The sequence below is a fragment of the Peromyscus californicus genome, unplaced genomic scaffold (assembly GCF_007827085.1).
Source record: "Peromyscus californicus insignis strain IS unplaced genomic scaffold, ASM782708v3 Scaffold_24__1_contigs__length_46423439, whole genome shotgun sequence".
Classification (NCBI taxonomy): domain Eukaryota; kingdom Metazoa; phylum Chordata; class Mammalia; order Rodentia; family Cricetidae; genus Peromyscus; species Peromyscus californicus.
The window spans coordinates 2,769,850-2,795,753 of record NW_026294535.1 but is presented as its reverse complement, the minus strand read 5'-3'; the positions used below and the strand labels follow the sequence as shown (position 1 = coordinate 2,795,753).

General features: G+C 48.6%; 1 protein-coding gene across 5 annotated transcripts in view; it reads right to left on the bottom strand.

Moving 5' to 3' along the window:
* The window catches only part of Abtb3 (ankyrin repeat and BTB domain containing 3), a 256,093-nt gene that overhangs the window by 20,608 nt on the left and 209,581 nt on the right, over positions 1 to 25,904 (bottom strand). For 2 of the 5 annotated variants that reach the window (XM_052752944.1, XM_052752948.1), the window contains 7 exons: positions 10,399 to 10,564; positions 8,239 to 8,328; positions 6,237 to 6,338; positions 4,280 to 4,373; positions 4,034 to 4,169; positions 3,132 to 3,352; positions 1,595 to 1,773 (listed from right to left, as the gene is read on the bottom strand). In XM_052752944.1, coding sequence (XP_052608904.1) covers positions 1,595 to 1,773; positions 3,132 to 3,352; positions 4,034 to 4,169; positions 4,280 to 4,373; positions 6,237 to 6,338; positions 8,239 to 8,328; positions 10,399 to 10,564 — 988 coding nt within the window. The remainder of the gene's footprint in view (positions 1 to 1,594; positions 1,774 to 3,131; positions 3,353 to 4,033; positions 4,170 to 4,279; positions 4,374 to 6,236; positions 6,339 to 8,238; positions 8,329 to 10,398; positions 10,565 to 25,904) is intronic. The other 3 variants (XM_052752946.1, XM_052752945.1, XM_052752947.1) reach the window with 3 other exon arrangements.

Here is a 25,904-nt window from a genome sequence, read left to right as displayed (position 1 = left end):
ATATTATTTTAAGCTTTGAAAAAAACTTCATTTATGTCTTGAGACATAATGAAGTTTGTTACGAAAGGTTTCCACAGACAAATGCGTCTGGGAAACACCTTAATTCCCTTTGTGAATTTCAGGGCACTGAAGGGAGAAGTGTCATAAGGCAAATGTCACCCTGAGGAGAGGAGATGGTACTGTGACCCAGGTATTCACAGCTGGCTGTGCCTGAGGCTGTCCTGAGCTGGTGTTTGCAGAAGAGCCTTGGGGAAGCGCAGAAGGCCCTGCGCCTTCTGTGAGGCTTTTCAAAGCCACTAAGAAAGCTTCTATGTTGTGTCGGGGAGGAGTGGAGGGGCACTGGGCATTTCACTGCTTTGCACTCCCAGCCACCTAGAGGCCTGTGTGATTATCAACTCATTTACAGACAGGGAAATTGAGGCAGGGGGGGGCGTTTAAGAAGCTTAACTGGGTCCTAAGGCTAGTAAGTGGGAGAGCCAGGATTTGAACCCTTGTAATTTGGCTCCAGAGTACATATGCCCAACCACTGTGTAATATGAGCCCATGCACTTGGGTGATCTGGTGGCTTAGGGTATGAACTCTCTAGAACCTTTCAGGGAGATTGGTCCTCCCTCGTGCTTGTCATGGTCACAGTGCTGGGGTGTTTTCCAACAGTGTTCCCTGGCCTTTGGCCGTTGACACCAGTGAGTGTCAGGGAGCAAGCTCATTAAGGCTGTCCAAAGCCAGTACTTCCCATCAACACACAGAGGGGGCTCCACCCCCCTGGCAGGGCCTGGAGCGTCTTTATGATACTCCCAAATGGATGACTCTACAGAGATTTCATGGAATGATTCTCATGATACCCCAAGAGCAAGGCTGATGTTTAGAAAGATGCAGAGATGTGGCATTCCTTTGCTGGGAATGGAGACCTTGGTAGGGGTGAACCCCAAGGAATCAGAATGAAGTTCCTCTGACTGGCCCTCCCATCAGAGGTGTCTAACGTTTTGATCCTGTGATATGATATCATCTACGCATATGTTGGGCTTCATTCATAGTTACCCTGGGATGTATGCAGCCTTTGGGCTGCATGTTGGGCATGCTGTCAGTCTACATGAAAAGATTTAGCTTTCCAGAAACCGTAGCAGAATATTGTCCAGGGATGGCACCATTCCTCTCCTCCTACTTGATTCTCACTGTCCCTTTGGGCCTGGTCAGCACCAGCACCGTGGAGATGCCCCCCTCACCCCCTTTTGAATCTTACATTTTCTTAACCTGGTCCAGGGAAACTAGCTTTATATGCTTTTAGAGCACATGTGTTAGCATCATCCCCTGGCTTGAGAGCAAGTTCCCTGAGTCAAAGATCCCTAACCTGCTCTTGTGCATAAATGCCTTGGGATACAGGAGATGCTCAGTCAAAAAGCTGGCCCACAAGGGATTGTGCAAGTAGCTGTAGCCAGCTGAGATGCACTTGCCACCTGTAAAGGTGATGTAGGGATGTTTAAGGACCATTCGTTCCCAGCAAGGGACCATCCAGATCTATGAGCCTCCACCCTCATATGAGCCTCCACCCTCACTCTCCACTGCAACCACAATGGCCTCCCCCGCCCCCTTGTACCTTGCTAGCTTTTAAGATTTCAAACATCAGGGGCAGGCCTTGGGTGACAAGCTCCTCCGTGTACTCTTCTTCCTGAATGGTCTTGAACTCCTTGAGCAAACACTGGATGAGAGGCCTGCGGTGCTGCTGGAAGGCGATCCGCAGTGACTCCAGCCACGTGTGCAGAGTCCACGGGACACCTGCATGGGGAAAAGGCATCGGGCCAGGTGGGAGGGGAGGGCGGACGAGGGGAGGGCAGAAAACAACCAAGGAACAGGAATGTTTTTATCTGGAAGTTGGCCTTTGTCTAGGACGTTACCAAGCTATGAATCCAAGGGACCAGCCTTCAGTGAGCACAGGCAAGACTTGCGGAAGGGGACATTCTACTGCTTATACGTGCTCCTCAGACTATTGAGGGTGCATTTTACAGTACCAGTCACTGCAGAGTACATTTTAATTACTCATTCTTATGCATCTATGCCTCCGAGTCCACTGTCTTCCTTCTACTCACTGGGGAGGGGAAAACTCGGGGGAAGAGGGAGTTTCAGGATTAGGTGACGTAACCATACTCAGATGAGGGCTGAGAACGGTGAGACTTGACCATCCCCTGTCACGTCTAAATCAACGGGAGGGGACCATTGCTGGCCCCTGTGTGAGACATTGCCACCTGCAGCACCTCATCGTGTCTCTTTCCTTTAACAAGGTCTCCTAGCAGATGACTGCTGTAACATGCAGTGAGCGGTGAGGAGGGAGAACATGCCTCGCCTGCTTCATAATGAACAGGTAGATCGTTCTGAGCCCCTAAACTTAATCACGCAAAACAGACTCTCGGGGTAACAGCATACATTTCCTATGTACTAAACCGTCCACCTGCCAGAACAGTCGCCTCTCCAGAACAGTGATCCAGTGGCTTCTATTTGTTTTTCAGCCTGCCATGAGAGGGACCCATTTCCACGCCTCACTGTTCTCTTCCTTGCCAGGCAATCTAGTGGCTAGCCTTGCCAGTAGATTGAAGCTAGGCTAGCCTCGATCGCCAGACACACCAATGAGACAGTTCTGGGCTAGCTCACTGCAGAGAGAGCTGCAGCTCTCCTGAAAGGATCCTGTTGGCTCAGAGGAAAAGTCCTGGTGAAGAGGCACTTGTCTGTGTCAGTGGAGTTGGGTGTTCTATGCAGTAAGTCCTCAAGCCCTGGGAACCACCTGGAGTGATTGTTAAATATACAGATTCCAGCCTTTATCCATCCAGACCCTCGACAGCAGAGCCTCTGGGTGCAGGGCCTGGCAATCTGTATTCAGACAAGCTCCCCAGGTGATTTACATATCTTGTTCAAGGTCCAGGGTTTGGGAACCAGGACAAGGTGATCCAAGGTGGGGCCTCAGGGCAGTCAGGGTGCTGCTGTCTGTGGGAACAGTGTGGGTGTCTTGGCCTGGAACTGTTCTCACAAGTGAAGGAAAAGCTCCCTGGGACCACTTGATGTGTGTGTGTGTGTGTGTGTGTGTGTGTGTGTGTGTGTGTGTGTGCATGCTGTGTCCAGTGGTGAATAGTGCCCAGACTGACCTATACTCCTGATATCAATTGTGACATCCACGTAGCCATGCTCAGCGCTGTGATACATGGCCTCCCTCAGGGCCCTCAGTTTGGCCTTGCTGTTGCGGCTGGCGCACAAGGGGGGCGGGGCTGTTTCTGCCAGGTCTGTCCCCTCAGCCAGAATCTCCTCCAGGGACAGGATATCGCTCTTCTCCTTCTCTGGCTGAGCGAGCAGTTTGCGGAACACATTCCTGTCAATCATAAACCCAGAGAGGAAGACACTCAGAACGGAGGTGGCTGTGCTGGGGCAGGGGCGCAGTAGGGTTAGGAGCTGCTCACTCAGGACCAGGAATGAGAGGGCAGTTCCCGGGTGGTGGCTTCATGGATGACAGGCTTTGGGGATGAAGGAGATGGTGGGGTGGGACTGGCCATGTTTCCCGGGGGACATCTTAAGGCTGAGTAATACCCAGAAAGTTCTGGAACTCTGCCTTTTTGAGCGTTAGTCTGGTGAAGTTGCTCTCTTTGGGCAATGTGTAATAAAATCTGATAGGGCTTCTGGAAGAAACCTAGAGAGGACATGAGCCGACAAGAAGAACTCCGTCATTTTTATGTGAATTCTTCTCAGATCGTGGCAGCTGACGTGATGTACCCTGACCCATACTGGCCAAGAGTGACACGTATCTCTGTGGTTACAGATGGCTGAGCGTGAACAGAACATGGCAGTCTGTATGCACGTACAGTGCAGGAAATTGGCTCGTAGCAGGAAGCTGTGAGTGAGGGTGCTCTGGTCAGGCCCTGAGCCTGGACCACCCACTTCTATTAACCCCTGAGCCCCACATCCAGAGAGAGAATGGGTCTGGGGGAGGCCTGGGAATCTGCATTTTTAACAAGCACCACTTGGGAGCTGGTGGCCTTGGCCCATCCTAGCCTACCTGTGTCCATGGGCTGCGGCCTGGCTGAAAGAGTTCATGTCACCCTGGGGGGTTGTAGAAATTCCATTCCTGTACATGGTTCCTATCAGGGGATCCGCACCACGCTCCAACAGCAAACTAACCAGCTCAAAATTCCCTGCAAGCCCAGAGAAGGGGGTTTCGTAAAAGGAGAAAACAAAAGCCAGTCACAGGTACATCAAAGGCCACATCGGAGACACCGGGGCTGGGTTCGAACCGGTGACTTACCAACAGCGGCAGCGAGCTGGAGGGGAGTTTCTGAATAGTTCTCTTCGCCGTGTTCCACCGAGCCTTCTACCTTGGCTCCAGCATCCAGGAGGAGCTGCAGGGGAAGAGTGGCCACTGAGACATGGAAGGGCGTGATTCGTGGGGAGGCGTCAGTGTACTGGTTGACATCGGTCAGACACTAGTGTCCCCTCCCCCAAGGCCGGTGACCTTGTGCGCTGGACTGGAGGCAACTTTACCTCAGAAAAGAAGCCTCTCTCGTCTTTTAGGACCCCAGACTACCCACAGCGTGGTCCATGCACAAGGACATGTTATTCAGTTTGCTAGAAGGGCTACCTCTTTGGCCCCCGGCCTGGACGTACTGAACTAGTCTGTATTTTAACAGGCTCCCCAGGGCGTCCTTAGGAATATTAAGGTTTCTGGAAGCACTGAGATAGAAGCATCCAAATGCTGAAAGTCTCCATGGTTGGGTCTGTGTCACAAGCCTCAGAGGGCAACTGAAGTGGTCCCTTTCAGCAACAGGTGCTCAAGAGTTATGACTGACCCCAGGAACATGCTCGGCCAGCCAGGCTGAGAATCCCTCCCAGACCCCCCTGGATGGCTCTGAGGACAGGGGAGGTATTTAGTTCTCTGGCCAGAGAGATCTGGTAATATAGCAAAAGCTGCAGAAAATTTGCTTCTCCTGCCTTCATTCGGTGCCTTTGCTGAGATACTCGAGCTTTTTAGAGGAGGCGGAGGCGCTGTCCGTGCCCGTTCACCACTCTCGGTGAAGGTGCTGTTGCATGCGGCATGTAACATGGGGGAGAACCCACCACCTTTACTACCTACCTCCTGCTACCTGAGAGCGCATCCCCGTGACTGCACCTGCTGCCGGGATGCAGCCTGACTAGCACGAGGTTCTGTCTGGCTTTCAGCTGTTCCCTTTCCTGAATGAACGGCTGAGGATTCCATTGTCTATTAAGGGATTCTGTCTCTGTTCTCCAGATGCTATCAACTCCCTTCTTTCTTAGATTCCCCTCTGCCAAAATGGGGCTGAGTTTGATATTCTATAAGCAGAAGCCAGCGCCAAGGGTACTACATCACACTCAGCCCCCCGAAACGCCGCTATGGGTCTGTCATGAGGATTCCCATAGCCAGGAAACATCAAAGGTTCCTGTGAGATGCCAACACCACTGAGCCGTCCCTGCCACTCCACTCTCTGCTGCACAGAATTCAGATATGTGGGCCACATCAAAGAGGTGTGTTCTCGCTGTCTCTGTCTCTGTCTCCACTGTGGGGTTGGAGAGGTCCTGGACTCAGATGCCAAGCTCCCTCTTCCCATGAAGTAAAGACCAAGTTAAGACCGAGACTACATCAAGTCTACCACAGCGACAAAAAGTGAGAACAACACTCCCAGGATCGCAGATACGGGCATGCCACCACATTCAGAGCTGTTTCAGAAGACACGGAATCTACCGTAGACCCCCTGGAGCCGATGCTCAAGAGTCAAGACTCACACCAGCGCATTTTTCAAACACCCCCTCGTTGATCTGGATGCTTCTTCCCACTGGTTGGAAACCACTGGCATCTACAGAACACTAGGGTCACACCTGAGGGAAAAGTCCCTCCAGGTACTGACCCCGGCCACGTCTCACGGTCATGTTAAGATAAGTAAAAGGAGCAAGTCCACAAAATAACAGCTGAAGTCTCACCTCAGAGCAACCAGGAAGAACTCCACAGGTCTGTCACTCTGTGTGTGAGGCTGCCTGTGGGTACGCAATGCTTTCATATTGGTTAATGCTTGGCCAAATAGATGCTGAAGTATGATAATTTCAGTATAAAATAGGGATATGCTACATTGAATTGCAATTAACCAATATGAATAACTCAGGGAGATATGCATGCTGGGAGAGATTTCAATTTGCATCATGGAGGAGGTCACAGTTCACGGTCAGATGTGGATAGGGAAATACGTTAATACCTGAACTACAGGAATATGTCCATGCAACACAGCAAAAGTCAGAGCCGTCCAATGGCGGGTCTCGGGGTGGACGGATGGATATTTATGAGGAGTACTGACAACCTATAAACAAATTGAAGTTATTTTTAAAAATGTGACCTTCACAATATTTAGGCTTGCAGATTCTAGCCTATCTGTGGCCAGGCACACAGACTAGGAGAGTACCAAGAAGACATCCTGGCAGGTGCCTTGGGAAATGTTGGTGACGCTGGGTAGTGATTTCCCCTGTTGAAGGCTTCAAGCAACCTCTCACTGGAACTGGGTGCTGGCCTTGCGTGAGTGTCTTGGAAGAGATGCTGGAGCAGCCTTCTGGAAGCAGGCCACTGGAGGACTGTTTTGGGGTGTTATCAATGGGGGCAGGGAAGGGTTTTTGAGCCTGTGTTCTCTGTGTCTTCACCGTCCCCCTGAAAAGCGTTAGTGTTTGTTCACTCACAGGGATGCTTTGGAAAAGTGGCTCCTATGAGCGAGCCACCTTCTCTGCCCTTCTCTTTCCCTCTTTCTGCTTGAGGAGGATGGTGGTACAGGAAGGGAGGTAGCCTGAAACATCACTAGCAAGCTAGCTATATTTCAGATCCTCAAAGGGGGCGGGTGAGGGTAGGTCTGCTTCATGCTTGCACAGCAGAGAAGACAGTCATTCATTTGAGAGAGGATGTCCCTGCCACTCTGCTCACAGATCACCTTGGCTTCTTTGTTGAAAAGGGCCCTCATGTAACTGGAAACACAGGCACAAAACTTGCTCTGAACATACCAAGAAGTAGTGAGAGACTGGGTTTCTGGATGGAGAAAGGCCTTGAATATACAAAGCTGGGACATGGCTCAGAAGCTGACAACTGGGGACTTGTGATATTAACACCACTCATGGTGTTCTCCCCAGCATTCCTGGGGCATGTAACCTTGGCCTGAGTGTCCTTACAGTAGACAAAGGCACTGAGCGAACCCCATCGGAGGATCTGGAGAGGATGATCAAAGAACATCTCTAGCGGAGGACCTTGACGGGGTCTGTGATGCTTGGAGACCCACAGTAGAGTGGACAACTCGTATATCACTTGAAACTTGTTAAGATCCAAAATGGGTTTGGATTTAGAGCTATGTTTACTGTCTGCTTTCCTCGGATGAACATAAAACTCACCAATAATTCAAAAAAAAGCACAGGGCAACACTGAAGGGCATCTAATTTTGAAGCAAAAAGGTTTCCTGGAGTTGCCGATTGATGGCTGCGGCATGCCAATCTCCTTGACATCTGCAGCAGCCAAGTGCTGGCTGAGCAGGCCTCCAGGCAGCGAAGAACAAAAAAGCGAGGACCCACTTATTTTGAGTCTTGGGGTGGTTTGGAGTCCCAAGCGTGGCTAGTGCCTCTGCGAGGTACAAACCACAGCTGGTCCCTCTGCTAGGCATCGGTTCCTCCCAACAATGTGTGCATCATTCTTCCCCATCTCATAAGCCCCGCCACCTCTCCAGCTTCAAAGCAGGTCAGAACTTGAACCTAAGCCTGTCAGAGTCTAAAGCCTTCAGGGAGGGGAGCTTCAATGTCCAGCCTGCTGTACTGCATCCCAGCAGCTCTGAGACAATTTCTCCAACAAAGTGAGTCAGTGGGCCTGGGGGTGGGGGAGGATAGAGAATGTGAGAACCTATCTCAGCCCAGGGAGTCAGACCAGCATGTGTCAGGCATCAGGAAAGGGCTGGAACATGGGAGTTTTCTGCCTCATCCCAGGAAGGATGAGTCGGGGGCTAGGAGCTGCCCAGTCAGCATAAGCCAGAGCTCCCTGTAACTACAGCCATTGTTTCTAATGAAGCACACGCAGGGGTAGCTACTTGGGACTTTGACTAGGACCTCAGGTAGGACACAGTCTGCCAGGTGATTTCACCACGCGGCAGTCACTGAAAGGGTTGAGGAGTAATGTGTGAGGGTGACTGGGAAGGGAAACTCTGGGCTGGCAGGGCCTGCAGCCCTCCGCACCCTCACCTCCACATTCAGGTCAGCTCCGGCATCCAGCAGCATCTGCACCATCGCCTCGTCCCCACGGACGCAGGCGTACATCAAGGGGGTCATGCCCTGCGGTGGTTAAAACCAGAGATGGAGACATTTACAAGGTGGCCGTGGTCAGTCGACAAACACATGGAACGTCTTATTGGTGGGTGCACTCAGACCCCGGCAGGACGGAAGAGTACATGTGGAGCCCTGTGACTCACAGGGTCACAACCTTCCACATTCTGGAAACTACAGTGGAGGAGTGAAGGGAAGTGACATCACCCTTCAGCACCTATATTTGCTTAAGTTGGAGGGTTTTCTTGAATTTCATGGTACAGCAGACCTAAGTGTGTCTTTAAAACAAGCGGCTGATTGCAATGGCAGGGGGCGGGGCTCACAAGAACTTTCTGGATCCTGCAATATCATCCCTAAGCTATTTAATTATAATGAATACAGTCCTTCACAATATGACGAAGTGTCTTGTTGCTCTATATGGGCCTTGGGCCAGACAGAGTCGAGGGTAACTGGACGACAACCTTGAGCGTGTGGCAGCCCCCACTGACATCTGCTCTCACAGCACCCTTTACAAGCACCAGGCAACTGAAGCAGGGTGGCCTTTAGGAAAGCCTTCCCTGCTGACTCCTATTCATCACAAACTGAGCACCACAATCAACAGAAGGGGGGGGGGGGGCGGAGGTCTGCACCAACAGTGTTGTGAAGGCAGCTATTTGGGAAAATGTTCATGCTACAGCCTTATCTCACACCAATATAACCTTTAGTTTTACTAGAGAGAGCTAGCACAAATTTGGATCCATTTCTAGGCATAAATACAATGAAAAACGCCACGCATGAAAATTACTCTAGCATTGGTACCCTGCAATTGAAAACACTATGAGCAAAATTCCAAAGTCAATGACAAACTGAGATGCATTTGTTACATTAAAGGACTTTGTGCCTAATAGAGAAGAAATTCCTCTAAGTAAACAAGAAAATAGTAATAATGGCGATGAAAAGCAAACAAAGGAAAGCAGATTAACAGGGAATTCATATGTAATCAGAGGGTGTGCAAAGTCTAGTCAGGCTCCAGGGCGGGGGTGGGGGGGAAGGGGTGGGGGGTAGGGGGTGGGGGGTAGGGGGAGTAATGAAGTCTGAGAACTTAGGAAAGCCTGGTGCATTTGAGACACCACTTCCATTTTAAAGAAACATTTCACCAAGTAAATAGAGATTGGAACAAAGATTTGTATAAGTATGTTTAGATCAACATTATTCATAAATACTTTAAATATCTGACATTGGAAAGATAGTTAATGAATAAACACTGTAATCATTTTATACAGATACTAAAAGCAGCTTACGAAAGAATATCCAATAACATCATAAGGTATCTGAAATATAAAACACTGAAAAAAAGATGTAATAAATCCCTTTTTTAAGCAAAAGATTCCTATGATTGTGTGTGAGGGATCCTTGATGTTCAAGAAAATGATTAGTTGTTATTAAATAGTCCCATCTATTCTCTTCATGGAACTCTTTGCGAGAGCTGTCTGTGGGAGAAACAGCCCCCCTGTTCCTTGTAACTCTACACTCGGGGTTCACACTGAGAAGGGCTGTTTTCTCTGTCTGTGACACCACCCCCTTCCCAAGGTGCCTCTGCACCATGTGGATGCCTCTTATGTACCAGTTTCAGGATCTGCTGGGTACTGCCATGTCTGGGTGATGCCCTAGGGTCCCCAGACTGATTTTGGTGTCTCTTAAGCCTAAGAGGACATCAGACGGCTCAGTTCTGTCTTGTGTCAATAACAGACTGGCAGAGAACTGACTTCAACATGCCAGTAGAGACTGAAAGGCTGCAGAGTCCTAAGTACAAACGGTGGTCAAGCTAATGACATTATTTCCTTTCCGGAACAGGTCTATTTTTCACTCTTTTATTTCAGCTGCAATGATCATGTGAGATTTCCATAAAGATGGACAAGTATATTTTTATAACATTAAAAAAAATCCAAAACATTTTAAAAAAGAGGAAAAAACGGGGGAGGGGCATTATTATTATTATTATTATTATTATTATTATTATTTATTATTATCATCAGCAGAGGGGGCCGGTGTCCCACCCAGTCCCAGCACTGAGGAGGTGAGGTGCGGGCCGATTGGTACCTGTTCGCTCATGGTGTTGATCCCGTCTGGCCCCAGCAGAGACACTGCCTGCTTCACCAGGTCGGTCCGTCCGCAGTTCAGCATCCGGAAGCCCAGGTCCTGCTTGAACTTGGCTTCAGTGGCCACTGCGTCCAGCTTCCGAGAAGCACAAAAGCAGTCGTCCGCCCTGAGGGAGGGAGAGATGGTCACGTGGGTGCAGCCGCTTTTCCCAGGGTCTGGTCCCTGAGGGCAAACCTCCCAGCAAGCTCCACCAAGTTCCTCCCTTGCTTTTCCTGCAAATTGCCCATTCTAGGCTCCCATTTAAAACAACTGCCTCCTGGGGGCTCTTAATCCTGTCCTCACTGCAGCTGTGTCTGGTCCCTCATCTGTGTGCCAGTAGCATTCTCAGCTAAGAACCGTTATGCAAATATTTATGGAGTGTTTATATAGGTTAAGTCCTCTGCTAAACATCTTAGGTGAATTGGTTCACTCAGTTCCCACACAGTAGAAGGCATAATTCCTATGAGGATCTTTAAACCTCCAGGAAACAGGGATAAGGAGCCTTCCTGAGGCCACTCCATCTGCAAGAGACAGAGCCTGGATCTGAACCAGAGCCCTGTGTGTGTGGAGAGGCAGTCTTTGGATCTACCGTGCCACCCGTCTCCCAGGCACAGCTTCTACTGTTTGCTTGTTCACTTTTCTGACCCCTCACACCGTGCTGTGGACTTCGGAGCAGGCGTTTGTCTGTGTCCGTTCCAGTGACTGACGGCATTAAGAAGTGAGAGTTGAATGGAACACAGGACGGAGTCCCGACATTTGAAATAGAGCAAGCCAGAGCACTTACTGTCCGTCGAAATGAGAGATGGCAAGGTGCTTCAGCAAGGAGTTCAGGGAGAAGAAAGGTGAGGACGGGGAAGGGGGGAAACCGACGGGAGGCGGTGATACGGGCCACGTGCAAAGGATGTTACTTTAGTTACTTTAGTACTTAGTCTTCTCCCAGTGAACTAACAACCATTCCATCAAGCCACTAAGCATTCGTGGAGTGCCCGTTTGGGCCACGCTCCGCTCTCTCTGGGTGTCACTCACCATCCCTGCTCTGGAAGCCCGCAGTCTGGTGAGGGAGAGGACGGGCACAGGCCATAATTCTGTGTGTCTAATACAAGGTATTGCGGGTTCAGAGACATTACTTCTGAGTGAAATATGCTATGGGACTGTAAACCTCTCTACACCACACACACCCCTAGGGGAGCTTAGGCTTCCTAGGAAGATGACCCCTGCGCTGTGATTGTAGTGATGGGGAAGGAGAAGATCGAGACACAAGTGCTTCGTGCAGGGCCAGCAGGAGCAGGGGTCCAGATGAGACATGTCAGGCTCCCACAGAGGTCAGTGTTTCTGGGGTGTTAACCTTCGGGCGAAGTGTGCCAGGAGCCAAGGGAAGTGGGGTGAGGTCAGAGACCCTATGGCTAAAAGGTGTGGTAGAGACAATGGAGGAACCCAGGGCCTCGCTTCAAGCATGGCATCAGCATCCTAGACTTTTGGGCACAGAACGGGACTGTGCTTTATGGCTTCTTGGTCCAGTGTGTGTGGGCTTTGAACTTGGCTAGAGTTGCCAGATTAGGCAACTACAAACGCTAAATCAACAGTCACGGGGCATCTTTATATCAAAGCTTTATCCATTGTTTATCAAAGACAGAAATTTAACTGGGTTTCCTCGTTTCTCTTCTGGAGAAGGGCAGAGCTAAATATGCAGAGAAACTCAGGATCCCCTACCTTTAGTGTGGTGGCAGGGACTAATGGTCCCCAAAACTGCCCAAGGAAGCTAGTGACACCAGAGTAACAGGGCAAGACCCTAGGGTGCAGATCACAGAGGCTTCCAGGGCGAGTAAGTGTGGCATTTTTGTGTTATTCTAAAGTACCAGAATCCTGTGCACGCGCGCACGCGCGCGCGTGTGTGTGTGTGTGTGTGTGTGTGTGTGTGTATGTGTGTGTGTATATGTGTGTGTGTGCGTGTGTGTGCGTGCGTGTGTGCGTGCGTGTGTGTGTGTGTGTGTGTGTGTGTGTGTGTGTGTGTGCAAATCTCTGGCGGTCGACTTGATCCATTGCACGGACAATGTTTCTTCTGCTTATGTTATCAATGCTGGAAGAGGCTGCTTTGTGAAATCACGTGGCTCCCATCCTGGGGAAGGGATGTGGAAGGAGGGCAGGGAGTGCTGTGGAAGGCTGATTTTGTGGCATGGCATGGCTGTTGAACTCTTGAACTCATATCATAGTAGCTGTGGCCACCTGTTGAAGATCTGTACAAGCCTGAGCCTGTCACCATTTCACACGGAGGGAGGAGGGCTTCATGATGACCCCCACCACCTGAGGACTTTTATGTAGTTAATGGTTTCCACGTTTTCTCCAGTGGTGTAGCCACTGCTAATGCACCCATGTTCCTGTAAACAATGCTAGTAAGACTCACTGGGTTATTAAAAGCACAAAAACATGGAAACCGGAGTATTACTTGGAAAGAGGGGAGATCAGTAAAAGTCAGGGGGGGAGAGACAAAAACAGTGACAGAGTGGGAGATATGATAAAATAAATACATGTATGAAAATGTCTTGATGAAATCCATATGTATAATTAATTCACACTAATAAAAACATTAAAAAGGAGTGCCCATCTGGGGACAGAGATATGAGTGATCACCATCACAGAAAAGCCCACCTCGTCATTTCTTCTTGCTTGTCTGTCTCTATGCCTTCTGATAGCCTCAGTACTTCCTGGCCTCATTCAGATATGTGGTTTTCCCCCTTTCCCTGAAATTAAGCTACATTCCATGGGACTGGGCAGGCATTGCCAGTGCCCACTGTGTGTTAAACCCCATGTCAAGGAGCTCCAGAGGAGGGAGGCAGAGGCTGGGTTTGCAGAACTCAAAAGCTTGTAAACAGATAATTCTAAGAACATCACAAGTGTTTACCAGCTCCTGAGGTTCTTGATTTTAATTAGAAAGAGACAAATGACAGGGAAATTACTGCAGCTAAAATGATGATAATTGTTATTACAGGAAGCTGACGTTTACCGAATACTTATTGTGGAGATCTACGCTCTTTCTGTGTGTTAACCTGTACCGTCATCATGGTGAGTCCCAGAGCTAAGCGCTGTGTGCAGCCTGCTTCAACAATGATTGAGGCAAAGGAATTACCAGAGACACAGGTACTAAAGGACAAGCTCGCATGTGTCAGGGGTGACCTAACCCCCACCTGCTGGGGGTCAGAGGGCCCTGGAACACACCATACATTTAACTTCTATTGGGGCTGGACTGTTGGACCTCTAAATTCAGCTTCTACAAAGGAACTGTATGAACACCTCTGGCCCCCCCCCTCTGAACTTCCTCCTAGCTGCCCACCATTGACATTGCTGCTCGCCCAGCTGCTGAAACTGGAATCTGGTCTCACACCCGCATCCATCCCAATGGCTGTTACATTGAACCCGAATCCCAAATCCATCCCCGTTCCCACCCTCATGGCTCTCCATGGGTCCCAGCGTACACCCCAGGGTGGAATAGTGTAGGGGCCCAACAGTCTTCTTGATTCCATTCTCCCCGCCCCATGCCACCTCTCACACAGAGTCAGAGTGAGTGTCAGCGTAGGCAGGGCCTCTTGGGTCCCTTCTAAAGCCTTCTAGTATACTGAGGATAAAATTTGGCTCTTGGCACCCACCCAAGGACCATGTCCCTATTTCTTTCCCTTGGAAAGCCTTCCTTGGGGTTCTTTGCAGAACTGGCTCCTCCTTGTCCTCCAAGGGTAAGCTTGATTAGAGCCGAGGAGGCCTCTCAGCAGACCACCTGCACGGAGGTGTGCTCTTCTCCTGTCTACACACTCATCTTCTGGCCAGGGCCCCTTGTCCCCTTGGCAGCATCCTCATAATTAGTGACTAGTTTTCTTAAAAAAAAACATTAAATATCATTTAATTAATTGACTAATGTGATTCTCTTTCTTACGTTCTTGTGTGTATGTACACGTGCACATACACAGTGCATGTGTCGAGCTCAGAGAATTACTTTGGGAGCGAGTTCTCTCCTTCCCCTATATGAGGCTCAGATCCAGTTTAGACCATCTTACCAAGTGCCTGACCCGCTGAGTCACGTTGCCAGCTCCTAGTTTTTTTTTTCCTGCCAGTATGTCTAAGCCCAGGGACAGAACCACACCCATCATCTTGTTCTCTGCTGTAGGCAAAACAGAGTTGAATGCAAATAGCAAGAACTGATAGGGAGACAGGTGTGCACCACCCTGTAGTCTTCGTTTAAAAATGAATACTTCACCTTAACTGACTGCTAAAAATTAAACCTATACATTTATAATGTGTAACACGATACTTTGAAATATGTGCACACTGTAGACTGGCCAAATTAAGACAATTAATGTGTTGCCTTACATGCTAAGCATGTCTCTGGTGAGAGCAGTTCAGGGCTATTCTTTTTCACCTCCTCATGCATGCTAGACAAGCAATCCACCACCCGAGCTGTGTCTGCAGCCCCAAATCTACTCACTTAGCGATTTTCAAGTATGTAACACAAGGTTATAAACTATATTCCCCATGTTTCATAGCAAATCTCCTGAACTGATTTCCTCCTGTCTAATTGAAAATTTGTATCCTTCGACTCACACATATCTCTCGACCTTCACATCCTTACCTTTTGCTCACCACACTCCATTCTCTGCTTCTTGGAGAGCAACATTTTCAGGTTCCACGTGTATGTGAGGTCACATATCATTTATCTGTCTTTTTATGCTCAGCTTATCTCTCTTAACAGTGTACTCCAGGCCGGGCGGTGGTGGCACACGCCTTTAATCCCAGCACTTGGGAGGCAGAGGCAGGCGGATCTCTGTGAGTTTGAGGCCTGGGCATAGAAAGAGAATTCCAGGACAGGCTACAAAGCCACACAGAGAAACCCCATCTCGAAAAACAAAAACAAAAAAAAGAGCAAAAACTTAACAAACAAACAAAAAACCATAGTGTACTCCAGGTCCACTTAGGCTGTGATGACAGAACTTCCTTTTGAAAGACTGACTAGTATTCCGTTTTACACACACACACACACACACACACACACACACACACACACACACATACACACACACATTTTCTTTATCCATTCATCTGCTGATGGACAGTTAGGTTGACTCCATTCTTAATTATGTAAATGATGCTTCAACCTAACCTGGTGGTATGAACTAGCCCTGTGACTACTGACTTCCTGTACGTGTCCAGTAGTAAGACTGCTGGATTCTGTCGTAGTTCTGCCTTACATTCGAGGAAGCTCCATGTTTTCGACAATGGCTGCATTTACACGTTCCCACCAACAGTGCACACGGATTCCCTTTTCTTTTTGACCATAGCTATTCTATCAGGTGTAATTGTATTTTCCATCATTTTATTGTGACATGTTATTGTCATTTTAATGTGAAATTCCCTAATGGGTAGTGATGGCTGGCATTTAAAAATAAATACACTTACTGACCATTTCTTTGTCTTCTTCTGAGAAATGTCTCCTCAGGTCCTTTGCTCATTTTTAGATTGAGTTATATGCCTTGTTGCTACTGAGCTGAGTCTATTACACACGCTGGCTGCTCTCTCCATGTCTGACATATTTGCAGACATGTTCTGCTCTGTGCGAGAGCACCACACGCTGTGTGTCTTTCACGCTCTATTCAGTCGGCCGCCTCTTCACCGTTGTCTCCTTTGCTGTGCAGAGACTTTGAAGTTTGATGCAATTCCATTTGTCTACTTTGGATTTTGTTGCTTGTGTTTTTGGAGTCATATCCAAAAATTATTACCAAAACCAATGTCACGGAGTTTTCCCTCTGTGTTTTGCAGCTTTAGGTCTTGAGCCCATTCTGAGTTAATTTTTGTATACAGTGCACGATGAGGGTCTAATTCCATTCTTCTGCACGTGGATATTCAGTTTGCCCAATACCACACATTGAAGAGACTATTCTTTGCTCCACTGGAGAGTGTCCCCCATCCCTGCCCCATCACCAGGGTCTGGAACTTGCAATCCTCCTTAGTTTCTTGAGTGCTGGGATTACAGACACACGCCAGCACACCTGGCGCCATTCATTCTTGAGCACAGCCCCAGGGAGCACCTGTTTACCGAGCAGCCCGCAGACACGGAGCAAACAGTGGTTCCGGTTTCTGTGCCAAGTCGAGCAGGCAAACTAAAGCAGGTAAAACCTATTTTCCAACGAAGTGTGAAACATGGCTTCCCATTCAACCCAGTTTGCCGGAGAACTGAACTCTGGGAAACCATCCCTTCAGCATTCCCTGGGACAGGGCCACAGCTCCATTCATTCCTGGAGAGTCCCTGCAGAAGCTCCAAGCTGCAAACCAACAGGGCTCCAGTGGCCCAAGCAAGCAAGTCTGCCTTTCTCTGTGCATGACTTATTTATGCAGGAATATATTCAGCTTGTCCCCCGGGGCCTCCCCAGGTAACCAACTTTGTGGTTTTCCCTTTGAGTGGCTTTCAAGGATGCCATAAAAATCCCCATCAATTTAAGTAAGAGGTCAGCTACTGAGGTGGTCAATTTCTCTGATTTCTCAAGTGTCCAAGTCCCGAGAGACTGGTGCAGTATCTTCCACCACTTTAGACGTGACCTCAGAAAGGTGTTTTCCAGAGACTTCGGGCTTCAGGGCCTGAGTGCGGGGAGAGAGAGACTGCACTTCTTATTTTCTGTAAGGAGGGTACATGTGGGTGAGGAGCTAACACATTCTGCTCACCTCTCAATGCCTCCTGAGTGACAAATGCCAGCTGACGATGTCCAGACACCTTTATGCGTTGATCAGCTTCCCTGCTGGCTTGGAAGTGCTGAGCTTGAATTCTGCTGTGTCTTTCTCTGGGCGCAGGTCCAGCTCTGGCGCTCAGTGGCTGTGTGATATCGGGGCCAGTGGCTTTACTGTTTTGTCGTCTGGTTTTCTCATCTGTAACACGAGCTTTGTAGTCACACCTTCCTTCCAGGATGTTGGCCGTGGGTCCAGTGAGGTGGCCCTCAGAAGGTGCTTAGAAGAGCAGCGTGCAGAGAACCCAGAATGACGGGGCTGGGGAGCTAGCTACTCAGTTGGTGAAGTGGTTGCCGCAAGAGCATCGGGGTCTGAGTCGGATCTTAGCACTCACATCCAAAGCCTGGCATGGTGGCACACTGATGCCAGGGCTGGGGAGTGGGGTGGAAACCGAAGCCAGCCAACCTTGCTGAGTTGATGAGCCTCAGTGAGATACTCTGTTTCAGAGAACAAGGGGAAATGCTCCTGAGGGACAGCATCCGAGGCTGACCTCTGGCCCCCATACGAAGCCAAGTGGGACTGCAGAGAATATCCTGTGGAAGAAGCAGATCCAGATGCCAAGTACACAGAACACTGCAGTCACAGTCTTCTAAGTTCACAGTAGACATTGTGTCTAACAAATACCACGGGAATCAAGGAATGGAGGCAAGCCTTGCCCCAGAGGGATGCCCGGCTCCCAGAAGGCTACCACCTGGTGCCATCAGGATTTTTGCAAGCAAATTGTGATGAAGGAGGTCGGACAGAGTCAGTGCTGGATGAAGAGACAGTTCTGGGGACGGTTCAGCAAGTGAAGAAAAGCAGAGCCCCTCAGGGTGCTGTGGGTCTGCGTCTGAGGTTTGTGTCTTTCAATTTGCTCCAGTCCAGGGGCTGATCTTGAGCCTGCCAGTGCTTGAAGGCTCCTTGAAGTTTGCACACACTGTCTTACTGGTAAGTGGGTCCTGGAATGCAGGCTTAGAAACCAGCCTGCCCACATTTCAGCTCTGTCCTCGCCAATGGGGTCAGTCATCTTTAGTTTTCTTATACATAAAATGGGCACACTGTACTGCTTCGAATGTTTTACTGATTTATCAAGTACGGATATAGCACTTCATACCAAATATATTTTAAGCTTTTTACAAATACTAGCTTGTTTGCAGGCTTTATTATCTTTAATCCATTTTACAGATAAGAAAAATGTAACACACCATAGCTTAATTCACTTATTGCATTCATCTATCTTTCTAGCACTCTAACAAAAGTTATAAGCTGAGTACTTATAAAGAAAAGACATTTATTTAGCTTTCAGTCCTGGAGGCTCAAAGTCCAAGACTTTATCGTTATTTTGAGACAGGCTCAGGCAGCCCAGGCTGACCTTGAACTTGCAGCGTAGCAGAGATGACCCTGCAATTCTGATGCTTCTGTTACTCTCTCTGGGGTGCTGGTATCACAGGTGTTTGCCACCACATCTGTTTTTATGCACTACTAGGAGCTGAGCCCAGGGCGTCCTGAATGCTAGGCAAGCATCTGTCACTGAGCTACATGCCTTGCTCCCGAGAGTTCAATTCTGCAAGAATTCTCTTCCCAGGAATTCTCTGGTCAACCTCTGTTGAGGGCCAGGCTCCCAGGACACATCATGGAAGATGGCGTTGTGATGGGAACTTGTGTGTGTGAGAGAAGGATTATATGGCAAGACAGGAAGCCAAAGAGTAGGAGTGCCCATTTTATTCTTTTATAAAAATCCCCATGAAGACTCACCAGGGTCCTGTGAGACCTACATTCATTCCTTCTGAGGAACGCATCCTCAGTGACTTCTTGTCCTGCCCCACTTCCTAAAGGTCCCACACTTCCAGACTTTTAAGCTATGGACCAAGACTTCAACAAATGAACCAACCCACAGGCACTCATGGTCCTTGAGTTTTCTTACACACAGATAGATCCATTATAGCCCTTGCTCACAACCACAGAGTTGGTGCACAGGAGTGGAGGCGACTCCAGCAGCTTGACTCCAGCTTCTGCTGAGCTCACTAGGCTTTCTGAGAGGTTGCCGGCTAACCGGGGACTGTTTTGGATGAGAGCGTGGCTTCTGCAGGGATTCCTTACACTGTGACTCTGGGATCTTTATGGCAACAGCCCACATAGTCACAGTCAGTAATAAGAAGCCCTCCTTTACTGTGTGCGTATTGTCCACCAAGCACTCCTGGGTGCCCTGTTTCTGCCACTGCAACTGATTCTATCTTGGGATTACCACCACCACCACCACCACCACCAAAATACTTTTCCCATTCTTCGGGCAGGGACCCTGGTGGGCTAAGCCCCAGCTCCTAAAGGCTCCACTGTACCATTAGCTGGGACAAAGTATGCGAACAGGTGAGCCTATGGGGGACACTTGACATTCAAGCCATGCCAGTGTCTGACACCAAAGCCAGTGTGCTCCCGTGGAACAGCAAAGCCTAGTGCCCAAGACCAGTGCTCATGTCCCCATTCTCCTTAGTTCCGATGAGACTTGATGGGTAACAAACTCTGTAAGCCTCAGTTTCTCCGTCTGCAGGATAACGCACTAGCCAATGTCAAGGTCTGTAACAACATTTAAAGAGAAAACACCCTGGACCGCTCAGCAGAGGGTGATGACAGACTGCCCAACATCCCTACTTTGTAGCCTCAGGCTCTCTCCAGGGGTTTAGCTCAACCATCTCCGCTTTCCAACCACTCAATCCTCTAACTCTAGGGAGGTCTTTCCTAACTACCAAGGCCTCCTCTAACTGTTCTGGAGGCAGGTCCCTCCGGGCACAGCCCCACTAGGGCCTCTCATGTCCTGGGCTCCCCCGACAGACTGCTCTGCTCTTGGGGCCCTTTCATTCCGTCATCAGTGTGCTCTACTCTCATCCACGTGGTCCCCACCATCAGGCAGGCCATCTGGACAACCAGCACAGCTCCTCTCGCGGGCGGCAGCCAGGGGCCTGCCTGGGGGCAGAGATGTCCTGTAAGGGAAAGCCACCTTCTCCTGCTCACGTGGAAAGTACTGGAAGTCTATAACTGCAGGATGCAGGCTGAGGTATTTGACTGAGGGTGAATATGACAAGATGTAGCCCAAGCTGCCTAGGACTCCACCGACGGTAATTTGGGTTATGAAATGGTTTCCCTAAGCCACGGGTCAACAAGTTGTCCTAGAAGAGAATGGTGAGGTGATAATCAGTGGAATGCTGTGCACTTACAAACCGCTTCCCTGACATCCTACAGCTTGTATTAGTCATACTATAGGCACTCACACATAACACTTGATTTACTAAGCATTTCACATTTCCTAACCACCTCAATTAATCTTCAAAGTGACCTTCAAATGAAGGCTGTTACCCTCAGTTTACAGAGGGAAACTGAGGTACTCAGGCTCTGCATTACCTCCAAGACTCTCACAGCTTGCCGCCACAACAGGAGCCCCCAAAGCAGGTTTTAGTATTCCCATTTCACAGATGAGGAAACAGACAGGAAGGAGTTGGCCGTGGTGCCCGAGTCACCTGACTCCTTGTTGTTCCATTTCAACCAGACCGTATTTCTTTTTAAAGGTCAGGCTTGAGTAGGGCTGTGCTTACTTCTGACACAGTGAACTCTGGAGAGTTTACTGCTAACAAGAACCCAGAATGCCTTACACACCGCACCAGGCATAGTCCAGACGCTGCCTTAGGCGCCATACCAAAACACTTTACTGCTTCTCAAATAAGACCAAACATGTATGTAGTATTTACACTGACCCAGTAACACTTCTAATTTTACACAAACACATACTTCATACATGTGAATGCATATATGTAAACATATAAAATATTCATGCACATATATATTTATTCACATATATTTATAATCTTACATAATCTTTTCTTTAATCCTACAAAATTTATCTTTGTTACAGCTCAGGGAGGCTACACTGTCAGTGGTAGAGGGGAGATTTTAATCCAGGCAGGCTGGAGCTGGGCCCTGATTTTGCTACCCGACTCTACCATCTCTCCATGCCATCAAATGCCTCCCATGTTTCCTCAGACTCTTCAAATGCCGGGTACTGGGGTGAGTGTCAAAGCTATGAGGATCCCCAAGCACAGCCTACAGGTTGAAGGTTTTCCTGCACTTTCTCCACAGGAGAGTCTCCATCTCCAAGCCACTTTGTATTTTCTTTCTTGCCAGCCAAGAAGACATATTCCCACCCCAGTCACCCATTTCCCTACTGGTTTTCCCTGTATGCACAGCCAGCTTTCCATTCAAATCTTCTCCCAATTTATCTTGCCTCCCCCCACATTGTATTCTGGAGACAAGACCCATCCAGCAGCTTCTGACTTGCAGAGTCCCTGGTGTCCAAGAGAGAACTTCCTCGGTTCAGCTCTGAGCTCTCCTCAGGTCAGGAAACTAGAGGACAAGAGTGTGGACCTATTTGTATGAGCCACAGAGGGATCCAGGAATAGGATCCTTGTCAGATGGGAAGAGAAGACTCTGGCAGAGACGGCTGCCCTCGCGCCCCCCCCCCCCCCCACATCGCTCAAAAAGGGAACCCGTGACTGCGGTCACTCTGGCTGTCCTCCTGGGGGTCAGGGCTGCAGGGGCCGGTAAGGGCATAGTTTCCCTGGTTTTATCTAATCAACATTATTCAGAGCTTAGAATTTCTATAGATGAGGATATAGCGCAGCTTGAGTGAGGCATTTCTGCCCTTGAATCCTCCTTCACCGCCCTTTCAGAGGTGGTCCTCCAAAACCGCCGAGGGCTCGACCTCCTCTTTTTACAGCAAGGAGGTCTCTGTGCCGCTCTTAAGGAAGAGTGCTGCTTTTATACTGATCACACAGGAGTAGCAAGGGATAGCATGGCCAAGGTCCGGAAGGCTTAGAGAAGCGCAAAAAAAAAAAAAAAAAAGAGATCAAGAGTTAGGCTGGTTCCAAAATTGGTTCTCTGCATCTCCCTGGTTAACCACCCTCCTGCCGTCCCTTCTGGGACCCTTGGTTGGCCTCATTCTTGTCTTGAATTTCAGCCCTTGGGCTTTGTCTCGACTAACTCGATTTGTGGGCGGTCAGCTGGCTGAACTTCAGGCAAAACAAATTCAGGTTCATTGCCATCGCCTCGACCTCCATGATCGTGGTCTCGATGAACCAGATAAAGACTCCATATCAGCACAGGCCCCTCTGCTCAGGGGAGGATGCACCTGTGCCTGGGAGCTGGAGCCCACTGCATAGGGGATTGAGGGTGCAGCCGGGACTGCAGAAGGCAGGGAGACTAAAATCTTCCTGGGCAGAGAAAAAATCCCCAGATCCTGTCTTTCTTCTAAGTCACTTTGTGAACACGCTTAGGTTGGGAGGTCTAGTGGGTGATGTCAGCGTCTAGGGACTGTCTGGTGGGATCTAGAGACACTTGGTTTTCACATCAGGAAGGTGCTGCTGGCATCCATCCCTAGGACAGAGACACAGCTGCTGCTAAACAGCCTCTGACACACAGGAAGGCTGCCTCCCCCCTGAAACAACAAAGAATTATGCAGCTCCAAATGTCAGTGGTGCTGAGGCTGAGAAAGCCTGCGGTAGAGTGATGAAGTACGTATACATGAAGCACTCCCCATTACAGGATCCTGGGAGTGTGACAGTCAAATGGTGTTTTTGGAAATGAATCCTGAAACGGTGTACCAGAAGACTAGGCCTGCCTCGCATGTGGCCCACGGCTCCCTCCTTAACACACTGTCCCTTGGAAAGCCTTAGTCAAACTCCTTTCACAGGCTTCAAGTCCTGAAATTGATTCCCTTTCCCTTTGCCTTTGAGTGGCAGAAAGATTAACAATTCAATGGCTCTTTGTGCTGAAGCAACTCATACCAAGATCTCTGCACATTTCTAAGAATGAGAAAAAATGGTATTATTACAGCAAATGGAACGTGCAATGCTTGAAAGTTCCTGGGAGAAATCCCAGTCCAGGAATTGCACCCACTTGCAGTTTAACATTACTACCGAAGGCACAACATAGAACTGGTTCATTAGACTGCCGCAGAGAAGGAAAAGCCAGCATGGGACTCCGTGTCCTCCACTCGGCCCATCCTTTCTGCTGCAGGAGGAATATTAAGGGACCTGGAAGCCTTCTCTTTGGAATTTGATGTTCAGCTAGCAACAAAACCCACTGTCATTACCTGCCCCGAAGATGGAAATTCTGGGTCTGTTCAAATATGCTTACAAAGATTTATCTCAAAAGCAAGGGCTGCAAAGACCCAGGAGGGTGGGAGACCTGTCTCTGTCTGAATTTGTTGTCATATCATTTTGAGCAGAAAATGATGAAGGAGCACTATAGATCTACTGCTCTGGCACCATGGTTATTTATTTTTTTTTTTTAGAGCAGAAAATAAGGTCTACCTCCTGGGAAAGTGTGTGGTCCCCGACTCAGGAGTGAGCTCTTAACCATCTCTTCTGTAGACACAGTTTGACATCCTCCAGAACCCTTTTTATCTCCATGAATTTTTTTTTTTTTTTTTTTTGGTTTTTCAAGACAGGGTCTCTCTGTGTAGTTTTGCGCCTTTCCTGGAACTCACTTTGTAGACCAGGCTGATCTCGAACTCACAGAGATCCGCCTGCCTCTGCCTCCTGAGTGCTGGGATTAAAAGCGTGTGCCACCACCGCCCGGCTCCATGGATGCTGGACACATGGCTGCTCAAATCGAGACTACATTTACCAGGCTCCCTTGTAGGTATGTGTGGGCTCTCCGACAGAGTGCTGGCCAACAGGAGATGATGTGTGTCATCTCTGAGGCCTTCTCTGCTCTCTACTTTCTCCCTTCCTGCTGGACAGATGCAGTCCTGTTGTGTGGGGCCATTCGAGGAAGGCACTATCCAGGGATTGGTGGAGTCACAGGAGAAGTGCTTGAGTATTGACCTCATGAGCTCTGTGACAGCTATGGACTGATTATCTCCAGCCTGTTACCTGGGGAGAATTTCAGACTCCCGTCTTATCCAAACCAAGGCCTCCTGCCTCTGTTGTAGCTCATGAGTGTCCATCCTATTAATCCTCACCATAAATGCTTTTCAGATTTCAATCAAGTCAGGGAGGTGCACAGGGAGTACTAAGTACAGGCAGGTGCTGTGCTGGGTGCTGGAGATGCAAAGATAAATCCTCCAGGGGATTGCAGAAAGAACTCAGGGTGTGCTGCATCACTTCTCACAAATAAACAACTCGGTTTCTGAGGAGTCAGGGTAAGTTCTAGACTTACAATCCCAAGTGCATTTTCGGTGACACCAGCCTCTCAAGATGCATTATACACAGCCAAGCAGCAAATATTTTAAGACTTGTGGACCTCTGTTGTAGTTACTTAACTACTACTGTAGCAGCCATAAAAGGTGTATGTGGCTCTTTTCCATACAATTTTATCTACAAAATTAGGGAGCAGGTAGCTGGGGTTTGATGGCATCTGCTCTCTTTTAAAAGTACCTTATTCATTTTTATTTTATGGGTATGGGTATTTTGCTTGTGTGTTTGTCTGTGTACCATGTGTGCAGTACCACAGAGGACAGAAGAGGGCACTAGGTACCCAGAAATTGGAGTTACAGATGGTTGTAAGCCGCTATATAGGTTCTGGGAATTGAACCTGGGTCCTCTGGAAGTGCAGCCAGTGCTCTTAACCACTGAGCCATCTCTCCAGCCATGGATAACCTGCTATTTGAAATACATAAATTTAGGATGCTAAAAGCACTGAGAATGTTTCTCAGATTTACTTATTTTTATCTTATGTATATGTGTGTTTTGCTGGTATATGTGTATGTGCACCACATGTGTGCCTGATGCCCTTGGAGGCCAGAGGAGGGCATCAGGTCCTCTGGACTGGAGTTGCAGGTGGCCGTGAGACACCATGTGATGCTGGGGACTGACTGCATCCTCTGAGAGAGTAGTGTACTCTTTCAGCGGCTGAACCATCTCTCCAGCCCCTCAGAATTTTTTTTTTAAGTCTGTTTAATTTTCTCTAAGAGAGTGTTTCTCAACTTTCTCGAACCACTTCTTAAATAATGGTTATTAACCTGGGGCTGGCCTTCTGAATGTGCTATGGAAAGTGCTGGCTATGGAAATAACTTTTATCGGTGATTAATTATTTTAGGCACACACAGCATAGATGAATACAGCGATGACCTGCTCATCATCCAACCAAAAAGAAGAAGCAATGCCTGTCAGGGCAAGCAAAGGTCCCGGGAACACCATGGATCCCATCATCATCTCTGGGTTGCTGCGAAGACTCTCCCAGATCTCACCTCTGTCTGGGATTCATACTTTGTCCTGTTCTTAGGAATTCCTATCACTACATAAGCTCTTTTACATGAACGTTAGCATCCTGCACAAATCCTTCTGCAACTTGCTTTTGTCATTGTTGTTTTTCACAATATTCATTAATTAAGCCATGCAATAACCATGCAAATCTAGCTGATTTATTTCCATCGCTTCTTGGCTTTCCATTAAATGAACATAGCACAATATAGTTATCCATTTGTCTGGAGACAGACAGCGTGTCTTCTCCCTCTCTTGTTATTATAAGCACTGCATCTGTGAACATCCTTGTCATGTCTCCTCGTTTGCACACGGAAGCATTCCCCTAGTGTCTGGATGTAACAGCAGAATTATGTGCTTACAGGTTTACTTGAAAGTAGATTCAGAGTCCCTTCCAGTGGTGTCTAAGAGTTCTCCCTACTCTATATCTTTGCACAAATCAGGTAGCACAACCTCAGGCTTTTAAAGAATTTAGTG